Source organism: Schistocerca americana, chromosome 5 (assembly GCF_021461395.2).
Source record: "Schistocerca americana isolate TAMUIC-IGC-003095 chromosome 5, iqSchAmer2.1, whole genome shotgun sequence".
Classification (NCBI taxonomy): domain Eukaryota; kingdom Metazoa; phylum Arthropoda; class Insecta; order Orthoptera; family Acrididae; genus Schistocerca; species Schistocerca americana.
This window is the reverse complement of record NC_060123.1, coordinates 564,325,724-564,340,201: the sequence shown is the minus strand read 5'-3', so window position 1 is coordinate 564,340,201 and position 14,478 is coordinate 564,325,724. Positions and strand designations below refer to the sequence as shown.

The 14,478-nt window shown below is 40.8% G+C and overlaps 1 protein-coding gene across 4 annotated transcripts in view; it reads left to right on the top strand.

Annotated features, from left to right (window-relative positions):
• The window catches only part of LOC124616099 (39S ribosomal protein L13, mitochondrial), a 43,962-nt gene that overhangs the window by 20,180 nt on the left and 9,304 nt on the right, over positions 1 to 14,478 (top strand). For all 4 annotated transcript variants that reach the window (XM_047144358.1, XM_047144359.1, XM_047144357.1 and 1 more), the window contains one exon: positions 1,193 to 1,316. In XM_047144358.1, coding sequence (XP_047000314.1) covers positions 1,193 to 1,316 — 124 coding nt within the window. The remainder of the gene's footprint in view (positions 1 to 1,192; positions 1,317 to 14,478) is intronic.

Here is a 14,478-nt window from a genome sequence, read left to right as displayed (position 1 = left end):
AGCCTGTCAAAATAAGGCTCTTAAACTGTAGTACTGGATCCATCATACAACTAACACAAGCAGCAACTTTTTACAAATAACAACAAGCCCAGTAACTTTCCTGATCTTGATATTTACTGCAAGAGTGTGCAACCTCAAGTGACACATCCTTCAGAGTGCTCTATACTTGCATGTCAATTTTCAAACACATCTCCAATTTATGACGTCACACACCACATTGTTGTTATGTCACGGATTGAAGCATTGGTTGACCCCAAATGAAACAGTTTCTCAATACAGATCTCTTTGTGGAAGTGCAAGTCTAGCAACAGCTGTTTTTCATCAGCGTATATTTATTTGAAACAGTAACTCTTAAAAATGGGGGGAGTGGGGGGGGGGGGGGGGCAATTACCCAGATGATGAATACTGTGTATTGTGCTGATTAATTTGAGTTGGTTCAAAGAACGTTGTGTTATAGAAATATGACATGGCCTAACAAGTCAGAAGACTTTTACTTTCAGTAGTTATGTGATGTTGGTTATAGTACAGATGTTTTAATCTCCTTCTCAGCTCATAAATAAAAAGGCTTCAGAAATTTTTCCATTGACATGTGTATTCGCAGTAGTTGACATGGGTTATTCCTTTTCAGCCATGATGGGTTTTTTATGTACTTCACTGGTGTTCTAAGAATACTAATATTTGATTCTCTCCCTATAAATATTTGAGAAAGATGATGTGTACAGTTTTCTTCTAATTAGAAGCTGTATAACATAGTGTAATAGTAATGATAAAAGGTATTTGTATAATGCAAGCTTTCATGGACAATGTTCACTTCTTTGTTAACTTCTAGTTTTTCGGATTTTTAACCACAGTCATAGGTGTTAACTTCTAAATTTCCTTTCCTGCTCCAGTACACATAATAAAAAGCCAATTATTAATTACCATTAACAGATCTTTATAATACTAACTGTAAAATGTTCAAAGTACTTATATTTTTCCAAACAGTAAATGTGGAAAATTTTAAACACCTTTAAATGAGCACACTATATAAATATCTGCCACTCCAGAACACAGAACATTAGGCATAACATTATTTCTTGATAATACAACCTAAATTTTAAAAAGTCACCTAGGTAATGAAAACAGTACTTTTAAATACAGTCCAAATAGAAAATTAAAGGTGAATAAACTGGTTTTTTTCTTACATTTACAGCAGTGGGCCACATTTGCACGTGTGTGGCATGTTTTTGATGCTACATGGCAGAACCCATTTGAATCTGCCCAGATGATCAAAAAATATCTTTGTGGTCTGAATAAGCCAATATATCATCCTATGAGTAAGTAATTTTAGTGTTGTTTTGTAATGACAAGTCGTTATGTGGTACAGATATGTATACCAGAATGAAAGACCAAACTATGGGAATTTTGAACTACTGTTTTTGGTTTAATCTTTTATTTCATTGCTTGGACACTACTCTGGATTAACGTATTCATTCAGTCACACATCATGTTCTGTAAATATCATCATGAAAGAGTGCCTTCACAAGTGTGGAACAAGTGAAGTTATACATTAATCAGTTGAGGTAAAAGCTGCTGCTGAATCTCAGTCAAAATGTTTGTAAATGATATTGGGCTGTAATAGAGTTAAGTGTAAGTGATAGATATAAAAATAACCAGAAGAAGGAAGCTTCCAGTTTTGCCTACTTGCTGTTGGTGTGTTGGAATGTTTGATTCTTGTGGAAAGGAACACAATGAAGGCAGAGTACAACAGTGATTAAAAAAAGTTATGGTCAGAGCTTGAAGAGCCTGGAGAGACTTGAGGGAGAATGTAATCATAACGTATCAACAGTGTCTAACAAAGCAGTTAGTTCTGCTGGCTTCACATGGTTTAGGATCATGCAGATGTCAAGAACCACACAAATGTTATGTATTTTTGATGCACTATCAACTTATAACAAATTTGACTACGTCAAAACTGCTAAGAAATTTTGGTCCTCAGAGTCTGTCAGTGGATCAAAATAATGTACCAGTGAAGCAGAATATGACAGATAGAAGGCCAAAATAATGAATTTGATCTTCTGAAAGTTTCTCCAGGGAAGATGGTAGTAGGCTGCCTCCTTTCAATCATCTCACGAATGCCACAATGAAAGATATTGAGATTCAAATAAAAAAGCAACTAAAATCGCTTGATAGTCGAAAGACATGTGGAGCAGATATGTGCAGGATTCTACAGAGATCATGCAAAAGAACTTGGTTCCCTTCTAGCAGCAGTCTGTCATAGTTTCTGGAGCAACAGAGGGTGCCAAGTGGTTGGAGAGAAGTGTATGTCATTAACCATTTTGGAAAAGGCCATTGGACAGATGCACTTAATTATGCAGGGTGTTTCTGAAAGAGCATGCAAAAATTTAACAGAACATAGAAGATGTTCTACTGAACAGTTTGAGGTAGGAACCTGGGGTTAGAGAAGCCAGCTTAAGAAGATAATTGGAATAAAATCATATTACTGCGTACTTTTTTCTTTATATTAGTTACAGTTAAGTTCAAATAGCATCATTGACACAATGCACATACCATGTGTACTGTATCTTACAAAATGTGCTGAAATTGATGGCCATCAGCCTCAATGCAAGCATGACATCAGCAAACAAGATTCTGACGCACCCTGACAAATATCCCTGGTGTGTTTAAAATTGCTTCACAGGCAGCGACAATTCTGGCAACTAATTCCATCTCCGTATCCTCTGGGATCTTGTACACAAATGACTTAAGATATCCCTATAGGAAATAATTAAAAGGATTCAGGTCAGGTGACCCTGCAGGCCATGGAATAGGGCCTCCCCTTCCAATCTAATGACCAAGAAATACAGTATTGAGATGGGTGCGAACATCCACACTGAAGTGAGGCATTGCACTATCGTGTTGTATCCACATCGTCGCATGTACAGTGAAGGATACATTGTCCAACAACTCAGGTAGAACTCTTTTGCACAAACTTCAAGTACAGGTGGCCATTCAGATGGCCCAGTAGAAGATAAGGCCCAGTGAGATTGTTAACTACAATGCCAGCCCAGACGTTCACATCAAAATGTACTTGATGGTGTGGCTCTACTGCAGCATGAGGGTTTTCCTCATGCCAAACATAGCTATTCCTGCTGTTCGAAATACCACCACGATCAAATAAGACCTGATCAGTAAAGAGCACAATTTGGAGGAAATGTGGTCGATCAGTCCATTGTTGGAGCAACCACTGCCACAATGTGACCCATGGTGCGAAGTCAGTCACATTGCATCGACTCGTTGTGGGTGATATGGCTATAATTATTGTTCTTAGAATACTTGCCACAGGCTAGTATGTGCAGTGCCCATTTCACGTGCAATACAACGAGTACTGCACGTTCCAGCACCTCCTCTTCAAAGTCGAGTGTGGGTCAATCCATTTCAGATCACCCAATATAAATAAAATTTGTTGCTAACATTTTTTATTTTCCTGATTTTTTAGAAATCATGTGTACCGTATATGTAGACAATCACAAAACACTGCTTGAAAAACTTTATAAGCCGTAGTTTTTTCTGGCAGACATTTTAAGATGGAAAATGAGGTTTGCGGAAAGTTTAATTGCGAAGTTAATTTTGAAAGATATCAGAATAATTCAAAAACCAGTGTGTTGAGCATGAAATGAACTTCAGGCATACATTTTTCTAATTTTTCTATCATGTAAGAGAGTCAGGCAAACTCTTTCTGTAAAGAGTCGGAAAAAATTTATCAGTTCTTACTTTTCAAGACCATAAATTTTTTTACGAAGGAAGGGAGACTCACTAATAATACAATGTTTCTTTGTTGATTACTTACATAATACCTGCAGTACAAGTTTTAGTCCTGAGAATGCACTTCTGTTTTTTCTAGAGCTTTTCAGAAATGTCCAAAAACCTTTTAACGTCAATTTTCACAGCTCAGTTTCTAAAAAGGGACTGAATGAAAACAAGTGGAAATTTTACAGAATGTTCTTTAGACTAATAGGAAAATCTTGCAAAAACTTCTGTTCGAAGCACAATCAACTGGTTTTTAGCAGTTAAGGTGCAGTAAACATTAATGATAGGTTGTGTTAACCTGTCGATATGTTGTTGCTTGGTGATTAAACAGTTGTGGGAGAGGATAAGAAGAGGCAGAACAGTTTACGATATGTTTTTACAAAATTGTGTTGTGGAACAATGGCCACATCACCGAATACATCTGTCAACTTCCATTGTACACAAATGTCTTGCAATGGCGTGCTGAAAGTTTTAGATTTATATCATTATGGTCTACTTATGCAGTGTGTGAAATTTGGCTTGGATACTACTTGTCCCTATTGTGCTACCACCCTTCGAAAATCCATGTTTTTCAGGTAATTTTTGAATTTTTTTTATTTTTGTGTGCATGTAACTCTTGTTTGTGTAACTGATATGGGCATGATGAGTTCTGTGTGTGTTTAGGCCACATTAAGCTTACCACAAAAAAATTTATACCCTTTTTGAGTGAATTATATTTGGCGTAGAGGGCGCCTACGATATGTACCTTTTAACGTATTACATTTTTTAAATCACATTTTGGAATTTTTTATTTTCCCTCAGAATTATGTTGTTGGTGTTTTGATTCATGGAGTGTGTTCTCTAAATGGATGTTACTGGGTTGTAAAAATTTCACTGGACTGTGCAGAAAAGTTCCAAAGTTATTAAGACCTGAAGTTGGGTCTGAAGATAGATTGCCAGATGCGGGTTGCAATTTCCGGGTCACACCACCTTCTTTCACAAGTCATAATTCTGGAACTAATTGGCAGGGGAAACTAATACTGTGTACACGAGTGTTCCACACATGGTAGAATTAGTGTACTGAATTTCAGTCAAATCTGAGACTATGAGCTGGAGCCCCTGGTTGAACTGACATGGAATGACCCAACTGACCTGTGAAAATTCAAGTTAAAAGGTTTTCGGCCATTTTTGAAAAGACCTAGAAAAACAGGAGTGCATTCTTACGACTAAAACTTATACTGCAGCTAATTAAGTAAGTAATATACACAGAAATAACATATTATTAGTGATTCTCTCTTCCTTCATAAAAATTTATGGTCTTAAAAAGTAACAATTAATCATTTTTTGCGAATCTTTGCTGAAAGTGTTTGACTGATTCTCGTACAAGATAGAAATTTTTTTTAAAATGTGTACCTGAAATTCATTTCGTACCAAACCCACTGGTTTTTCAATTATTCTGATATCTTTTAAAATAACTTGGCAATTAAACTTTCTGCAAACTTCGTTTTCCATTAAAATTTGCCCAACTGCCAATTTAAAAATGTCTGACAGAAAAAAGTATCGCTTATGATTTTTTTTCCAGCAGTGTTTTGTGACAATCTATAGGAAACACATGATAAAAAATTTCAGAAAAATACAAAGTGTTGAGCCACATTGTCTGGGTGATTTGAAATGGATTGACCCAAGTGTAAACGGTCCTCATGTTGCCAGGTCCCTCTTTTCTTCTTTCCAATGAACCAGTCTCCCCATCGATCAAGAGAAATAAGCACTTATCAAGATGGATAATGCCTGTTAGGAAATCATATCCTGTATGGCCTTTCAGCGGCAAGAGCATTGCAACATAATTCCCCATGCGCAAGGTGCATGTCAGTGAGTTCTGTGAAACTGTACCGGTACTCCTCCATCGTATTGTATTGTAAGTTTTCTGTGAGTAGCAAAGAGTAATGAATGGGTCTGTCATTGAGTCATAGTTGTTCTGCATGGAACAACGTAAACACGATACAACGGAGATGGACAAGTAAAGTAAACAAAACATGGTTCATGATTTCCTAGTAATTAGGCTCATTCTCATTGTCTCCTTGTAGGAACTAAAGAATGTACATGCAAATAAACAGCACAGTAGATGTAAACTTGTATGCATGTTAGTTGTAAATAAGCTGGAAAACAGTAATGCTAGACAAAATGGTAGACAAGTTTCCTTCCATATCTCCCTAACATGGCTTCTCCAGTCCCACATTCCCTACCTTAAATTATTCAGCAGACCATTCTCTATATCCTGTTACATTATTGCATGCTCTTACCGAAATACCCTGTGTAGCTCTATGTGTCATAGCATTATGGAATATATTATGTGCTCTCACATTATGACATTTTTGACCAATGAGAAAATCTTCTCTTTAAAAATAAACATTAATCCAACAAACACAGGTCCTGGGAAACTCAGCTCAACAGATGTAAAGAATTTAGGGAATACCCAAAACAAGCATGATAGAGTTCTTTTGGTTTACAATATACAGGTTCTTTTACAGTTAATGTTACACACTTCTAAGAGGTTGCAGAGGGGACTTAATAAATCAAGTTTCACTTAGGAAACCATGTCTGGAAACAGTTAGTTTCCATGTTACAAGGAAAAAAAGATGTGTAGATTTCACTCCTATTCACTGTGATTCTACACCAGCTGTTCGATAGGACAACCGCCAGGTTCAGAGCGCACAGTGTATCTGCGCAATAAGTTCTCATAAACTCTGCCCAACATGCATAGTGTATGGTTAATCACTTCTGCCACAGCCATAATCTGTGCAACCAGTTCTTCCCCAGATTAGACAGGGGTCGCATAAACAAGACTCTTCATGTGACCTCACAAGAAAAAGTACCAAGGGATTAAATCTGGGAGTCCTGGTGGCCAAAGATGTGGTCCACCTCAGTCATTTCACCTGTCCCTGTAGACAATGTTCAGGTGGTTTTGGATGTGAACCGAAAAATGTACTGCCATGCCATCATGCTGGAACTACAGTTCATGCTGAAATGTCCAATAGAACATCTTCCAAAAATTCTGCGAGCACTTGTTGCAGGAATATCAAGTACATCACACTTGTTAAGTGGGGAGGAAGGATGTATGGCCCAGTCACATGACCATTGCAGATACCTGCCCAGACATTGATGCTGAAGGTGTGCCGAAATCTTCATATACATGTTGGTTTGGGTTTTTCTTAATCCCAAATGTGGCTATTTCGAGTGTTCTGAACACTTTCCCTGTTGAAATGTGCTTTATTGGTGTACAAACTTTGCCTTGGAAACTGAGGAAAATCCACACAGTGGTGTGAAAACCAAGTACAGAAATTGACATGTGGCACAAAATCCACTGGGAGCACGGCATGTACCTTGTGGAGATGATATGTGTGGAGTTGCTGTTCTTGCAAAACATGCCAGCAGATGATGAGACACATGCAAGTCACAAACAGTGGCTTAAGCGCTTGTTGATGGGTTCTCTTCCACTTGATGAAGCACTTCCTCTTCCATTACTACAATGCACCGCTTTCTTGGAGCACCACAGCTCTTCTGTCGCTTGTTAAATTTCCACTTTCCTGCAGCCATTGTTCTACTTTGGCTAACATGGGATGAGATGGAGTCATACAATTTGGATTGTACTCATGGTACAGATGAGCTTATATTCCATTGCAGCAAGCTTCACCATAAATTAACAACATATCAGAGTACTCTGCGAACATTTACTCAGGCATCCTGTTACTGCAGTGCAAGTCACCTAATGTCAGCTGAAACATCACCAGGAAGCATGAAAACAAGGCAGATGGAAAAAGTGGACATTGTGTCTTAATGCCATTTGTGAATGTGGGTATCCTATGATAACAGGCGAACTATGTAACAAACATCTAGTGTTTGATTCAGTAGCTCTTGTTTTTCTTGTATCATGGAAACGAACTGTCTCTGGACATGGGATTCTGTGTAAAATGAGCTACTAAGTCCCATCTCGAACATCTAGAAGTGTGTAACATGAATTGTGAAACACCCTGTATATACAGGGTGTTACAAAAAGGTACGGCCAAACTTTCAGGAAACATTCCTCACACACAAAGAAAGAAAAGATGTTATGTGGGCATGTGTCTGAAAACGCTTAATTTCCATGTTAGAGCTCATTTTAGTTTGTTCTTACATCTATGCTCAATGGAGCACGTTATCATGATTTCATACGGGATACTCTACCTGTGCTGCTAGAACATGTGCCTTTACAAGTACGACACAACATGTGGTTCATGCACAATGGAGCTCCTGCACATTTCAGTCGAAGTGTTCGTACGCTTCTCAACAACAGATTCGGTGACCGATGGATTGGTAGAGGCGGACCAATTCCATGGCCTCCACGCTCTCCTGACGTCAACCCTCTTGACTTTCATTTATGGGGGCATTTGAAAGCTCTTGTCTACGCAACCCCGGTACCAAATGTAGAGACTCTTCGTGCTCGTATTGTGGACGGCTGTGATACAATACGCCATTCTCCAGGGCTGCATCAGCGCATCAGGGATTCCATGCGACGGAGGGTGGATGCATGTATCCTTGCTAACGGAGGACATTTTGAACATTTCCTGTAACAAAGTGTTTGAAGTCACACTGGTACGTTCTCTTGCTGTGTGTTTCCATTCCATGATTAATGTGATTTGAAGAGAAGTAATAAAATGAGCTCTAACATGGAAAGTAAGCATTTCCGGACACATGTCCACATAACATATTTTCTTTCTTTGTGTGTGAGGAATGTTTCCTGAAAGTTTGGCTGTACCTTTTTGTAACACCCTTTATATGAATGAGTAAATAGATAACATTAGAAACTCCGTGACGCTAATCACAGACAGTGCAGGTGTCTGCAGGAAGGAAAAAATGCCAGTAGACTATAGTAAGTTACAGGAATACCTGCAGATGGTTGATGATTTTTACAGGGTGGCAGTTGACCCTGAACGTAAATGAAAATAACATGTTCAGCCTAAATAAGCAAAGAAATACAACTGTTGGTGACAAATCACTGAAAATAGTAACTGCTGTAAAGTATCTAGGAGTAACCTAAAATGGAATGACCACATCAGATTAATTTTAGGAAAAGCATACGCTTGGCTGAGATTGTTTGGAAGAATCTTGAGGAAATGTAATCCATCCAAAAAAGTGGTGGTTTACGACACACTTCTCTAATTGATTACTGAGTATAGCTCACCAGTCTGGGACCCTTACCAAGTTTTATTAATAGGAAGTGGGGAGAGAGAGAGAGAGAGAGAGAGAGAGAGAGAGAGAGAGAGAGAGAGAGAGAGAGAGAGCGCATATATCCACGAAGAGTGGTGTCTTTTGTCACAGTATTGTATAGTTTGGATGAGAATGTTATAGAAGCGCTCAATGACCTCTATTGATAGATGTTACGGGAGAAACTTAATGCACCATAAAGTCATTTACTGTTGAAATTTCAAGACCATATGTTCTGGGAAAAGTTGTGTTACACATTACTTTCTCCAACTTGCAGCTTGCAAAACGACCACAGTGATAAAATCAGAGATGGAGGTTTACTGACAATCATTCATTGGATTGCAGAGTATTGTATTCTTCCCTCTTGGAGATGCTAATAGCGTGACATGCTCTACAAGCACCTACTTTCTCGCTGAATTGTAATAAACCTTTTTCTTAAAGAAGACAGTTAACTTTCGAACCCCTCCTGCCTCGAATGTCTTGTTGACGTCCGGCTAAATGTGCAACCTGTGGTAGGGATGCGCACTAGGGTGATTGTCCGCTTCCTTCTCTGCACTGTATCAACTGCAATGCCGATGATGCTGCCACCTCTCGAGATTGTCCCGTGTATCTAGATGAGCAAACTGTCCAGGAGATCGGGGTAAAGGAAAAAGTTCCTTACATGGTCACTCACTAGTTATTGGCTAGTCACAAACCTTGCATTCTTCCATTTGCGCTTACAGTACTGTTCTTGCTATGTATTGCTCCATGAAGGGCACAGCCAAGCAGACGTGTGACCTCAAATTCAGCTCCAAGGTTGCGAAATTGTTCAGTGTCACAGTAGCATTGCCATCCCCTCGTCCAGCTGTGCAACAAGCCATCAAACTCTCGTCTCACGGTGTGAAGTCACCAGCTACACAACTGGCAGGCCAGAAAGGACAGAAGGAATACTCCCGTGAAGACTTCCTGCCTCCTTCCAGCCAACCAACACGTGAGTTTTCCTCTGCTAACCAGAAAGGCTCAGTGTCCAACAAAGGCAAACGGTCTCCTTCATAGACTCAAAGCTCCTCTTCGGTGGTGTTGCCATGTGATACCTTTGCCTGGCTGGCCTCCACGTCACCAGTGCGCACCACCGACCATTTTTCTCCGTTGGACTCTGCAGGCCAACTGCACAAGAAAGCCGATGCTTTTGTGGACCTCATGGAGCAGGATCCTCCTGCCTCTGTGCCCTGTAGCAGTGAGTCTTTGCCAGCTGGCTCTTGTCAGCTGCCGAGGTGACACCCCTTCATTTTTTCCTCATCATGACTCTCCTCCAATATAACGTTTGTGGCCTTCGATCCAACAAATAGGATTTATGGTTGGTTTTAGAATCACAGTGTCCGTTTGTACTGTACCTTCAGGAAACAAAATTGTGTCCTCATGAACAAAGTGGGCTTTTCCATTTCTTCCCGAACCATTTTGACCTTCCCCCCCAAGGTCGGCATTCCATCTCATGGGGGAGTCATGCTGCTCATACGGAATTACGTTCATAGTCAACCCACCTTCCTGACTACCCGTCTTGAAGCTGTTGCAGTTTGCATTTTCCTTCCCCACTTGACCTTTTCCCAATGTACCATTTGTATCTCCCCGTCATTTGATGTCACCAGGGTAGACTTCCTCCAGCTTACTAGGCAGCTACCTCCCCCATTTCTGCTGCTCATTGACTTTAATGTGCACCATACCCTTTGGGGTTCTACCAGAACCTGTCAGAACCTCTTGGTTGACTTCTTAATCAACTTAACCTGCTCTGCCTTAACATAGGAGCACTCACTTTCCTTTCCGACTCTTTGTACACCAATTTCCATTTGGACGTATCCTGCACTGCCCACCTTGCCCATCGTCTTGAGTGTTCCGTTCTTTCTGACACCTTCTCAAGTGACCATTTCCCGTGTGCTATCCTTTTGTTGACTCCTACCCCACCTGTGTCCACACCCAAATGTCAGCTTACTAAGGCCGACTGGCAGTTTCGCTCCTCTCCAGTTGTGATGACCAGGTGCAATATCAAACAAACGTTATCCTTACCGCTGCAGGACATTCTGTTCCTTGCACTTCCTCTTTACCACTCTGTATCCCATCGCTCGGCGGACTGAGGCATGCCGTGACGCAATTCGTGCACGGAGATGTGCTCTCTACATTTTTAACCGTCATCCTACAATGACAAACTGCTTTCATTATAAAAAGGTGCGTGCACCATGTCATCGTGTTCTTCGGGATAGCAAAAAAGTTAGCTGGATTTCATTCACTAGTTCTTTTAACAGTTCCACCCCCTCCTCTGTCATGTGGGCCAAGCTGTGACGGCTCACTGGGACCAAGCTCAATTTCCCGATTTCTGGCCTGACAGTAGCAAACGATGTCATTGTGGACCCTATTGCTATCCCCAACACCTTGGGCTGCCATGAAACATCCTGGCAGATTAAAACTGTGTGCCGGACCGAGACTCGAACTCGGGACTTTTGCCTTTCGCGGGCAAGTGCTCTACCAACTGAGCTACCGAAGCACGACTCACGCCCCGTCCTCACAGCTTTACTTCTGCCAGTAGGTAGGAGGCGAGGTACTGGCAGAAGTAAAGCTGTGAGGACGGGGCGTGAGTCGTGCTTGGGTAGCTCAGTTGGTAGAGCACTTGCCCGCGAACGGCAAAAGTCCCGAGTTCGAGTCTCGGTCCAGCACACAGTTTTAATCTGCCAGGAAGTTTCATATCAGCGCATACTCCGCTGCAGAGTGAAAATCTCATTCTGGACCTTGGACTGCCATTTTGCGGAAATTTTAAGCTCTTCCCTTTATCACCCTGTGTTTTACTTTTTATCCATTGTAGCAATATGGTGAAGGCCATTTAATTTTTATTTCTGGACCTCTGTTTCTCTATGGTGTATTTTATAGACCTTTCTGGACGTCCCTGTTTTTAGCTGTCTTCTCCTTCATCGATTGGCATTGACGTGTGGTCATTTTTAACTCCTCTCTGTCTTCATGCTCTATAGTTTTGATGTGGGTGCATATGACCCTAGTAGTTTTTGCACCCGAAAAAAAATCACTTTCATTGGTTGATGCTCAACAAGAAGTTGTTAATGTCTACATTACTTTTTTGTATGGATTTGTCATTTGCAAATAGAAATGGCCTTAAGAGGGTTTCTTGGATAGATACATGTTTCATAAATTCTGTTACTCAATTCAAGTGGAAGCCAGAATAATTCTTTCAAAATGGTATGGCCAAAATTGTACTCGTATTGAGCAAATTGAGCTTATTCTCTGTTTTTAAAGACCTTGTTGTTAACACTTAATGTTCTTGGACAAGATTTTCTGATTTGTTTTAAAGAAATTTAGTCATGATTAAGCCCCCCCATCCAGGCAGTTAAAGTTTCTCTGTCCAAAATGAGGTGTGTCCATGACAGAAGTTCTGCAGTCTGCAAATCTCATGTGAAATCCAAAAACAAACAATTTTCTTAATCTATAGGGTATTGTGCGCATAATAATAGCACACTTTTTAGAAATTTGACAAAATAAAATGTCAGAATTTGGAACAAAGATGTAGTTTTGTTGTGTTTTTTGTCTCTTTTGCAATAACTAAAAAATAAATTAAAATAAAAAATAGCTCATCACTGCTTGTGGATATGCCTGAGGAATAATTCAGCCAAAGTTCAGAAAGCTATCTTATTAGTGTGTCTGCAATCCATTCTATCAGCTTGAGATACAGCTTTTTTCAAGCTGACAGAATGGACTGCAGACACACTAATGAAGACAGCGTTGTGAAATTTGGCTGAATTACTCCTTAGGCATGTCCACAAGTAGTAATAGGCTATTTTATTAAAATTTTAATTTATTCATTAGTTATTACAAGAAAATGCCCAAAAAACACAACGAAACATCTTTATTTCAACATCCATTGTTTTAGTATTTTGTCAAATTACAAAGAACTGTGCAATACCCTATAGATTAAGAAAATTGATTGTTTTTTTTTATTTTTTTATTTCAGAATGGATTTGCAGATCACAGGACTTCCATCACGGACATGCGTCGCTCTGGATAGAGCAACTGTAACTCCTCAGATAGGGAGCTTAATGATGGAGGGAAACATTCCACGCGGGAAAAATATATTTGAATATCCATCGCCATTTGTTAAGTGGTGCTCCCCCACCACTTTGTGCACATTGCACCCAACTTTTAACCGTCCCCATTTCCTGAAGGAATGCCCATTCCACATCAAACGGTCCCTTCCCTACAGCCTAGGTCTTCGTGGCAAACGAATCTGCTCCAGTCCAGAATCCCTGAACCATTACACCAACAACCTGACAACAGCTTTCGCATCCCGCAACCACCCTCCCAACCTGGTACAGAAGCAAATAACCAGAGCCACTTCCGCATCCCCTCAAACCCAGAATCCCCCACAGAAGAACCACAAAAGTGCCCCACTTGTGACAGGATACTTTCCGGGACTGGACCAGACTCTGAATGTGGCTCTCCAGCAGGGATACGACTTCCTCAAATCCTGCCCTGAAATGAGATCCATCCTTCATGAAATCCTCCCCACTCCACCAAGAGTGTCTTTCCGCCGTCCACCTAACCTTCGTAACCTGTTAGTTCATCCCTATGAAATCCCCAAACCACCCTCCCTACCCTCTGGCTCCTATCCTTGTAACCGCCCCCGGTGTAAAACCTGTCCCATGCACCCTCCTACCACCACCTACTCCAGTCCTGTAACCCGGAAGGTGTACACGATCAAAGGCAGAGCCACATGTGAAAGCACCCACGTGATTTACCAACTGACCTGCCTACACTGTGATGCATTCTATGTGGGAATGACCAGCAACAAACTGTCCATTCGCATGAATGGACACAGGCAGACAGTGTTTGTTGGTAATGAGGATCACCCTGTGGCTAAACATGCCTTGGTGCACGGCCAGCACATCTTGGCACAGTGTTACACCGTCCGGGTTATCTGGATACTTCCCACCAACACCAACCTATCCGAACTCCGGAGATGGGAACTTGCTCTTCAATATATCCTCTCTTCCTGTTACCCACCAGGCCTCAATCTCCGCTAATTTCAAGTTGCCGCCACTCATACCTGTCATACAACAACATCTTTGCCTCTGCTCTTCCGCCTTGACTGACATCTCTGTCCAAACTCTTTGTCTTTAAATATGTCTGCTTGTGTCTGTATATGTGTGGATGGATATGTGTGTGTGTGCGAGTGCATACCTGTCCTCTTTTCCCCCTAAGGTAAGTCTTTCCGCTCCCGGGATTGGAATGACTCCTTACCCTCTCCCTTAAAACCCACTTCCTTTCGTCTTTCCCTCTCCTTCCCTCTTTCCTGATGAGGCAACAGTTTGTTGCGAAAGCTTGAATTTTGTGTGTTTGTTTGTGTGTCTTTCGACCTACCAGCGCTTTCGTTTGGTAAGTCACATCATCTTTGTTTTTTGATAAATTTTTCCCACGTGGAATGTTTCCCTTGATTGC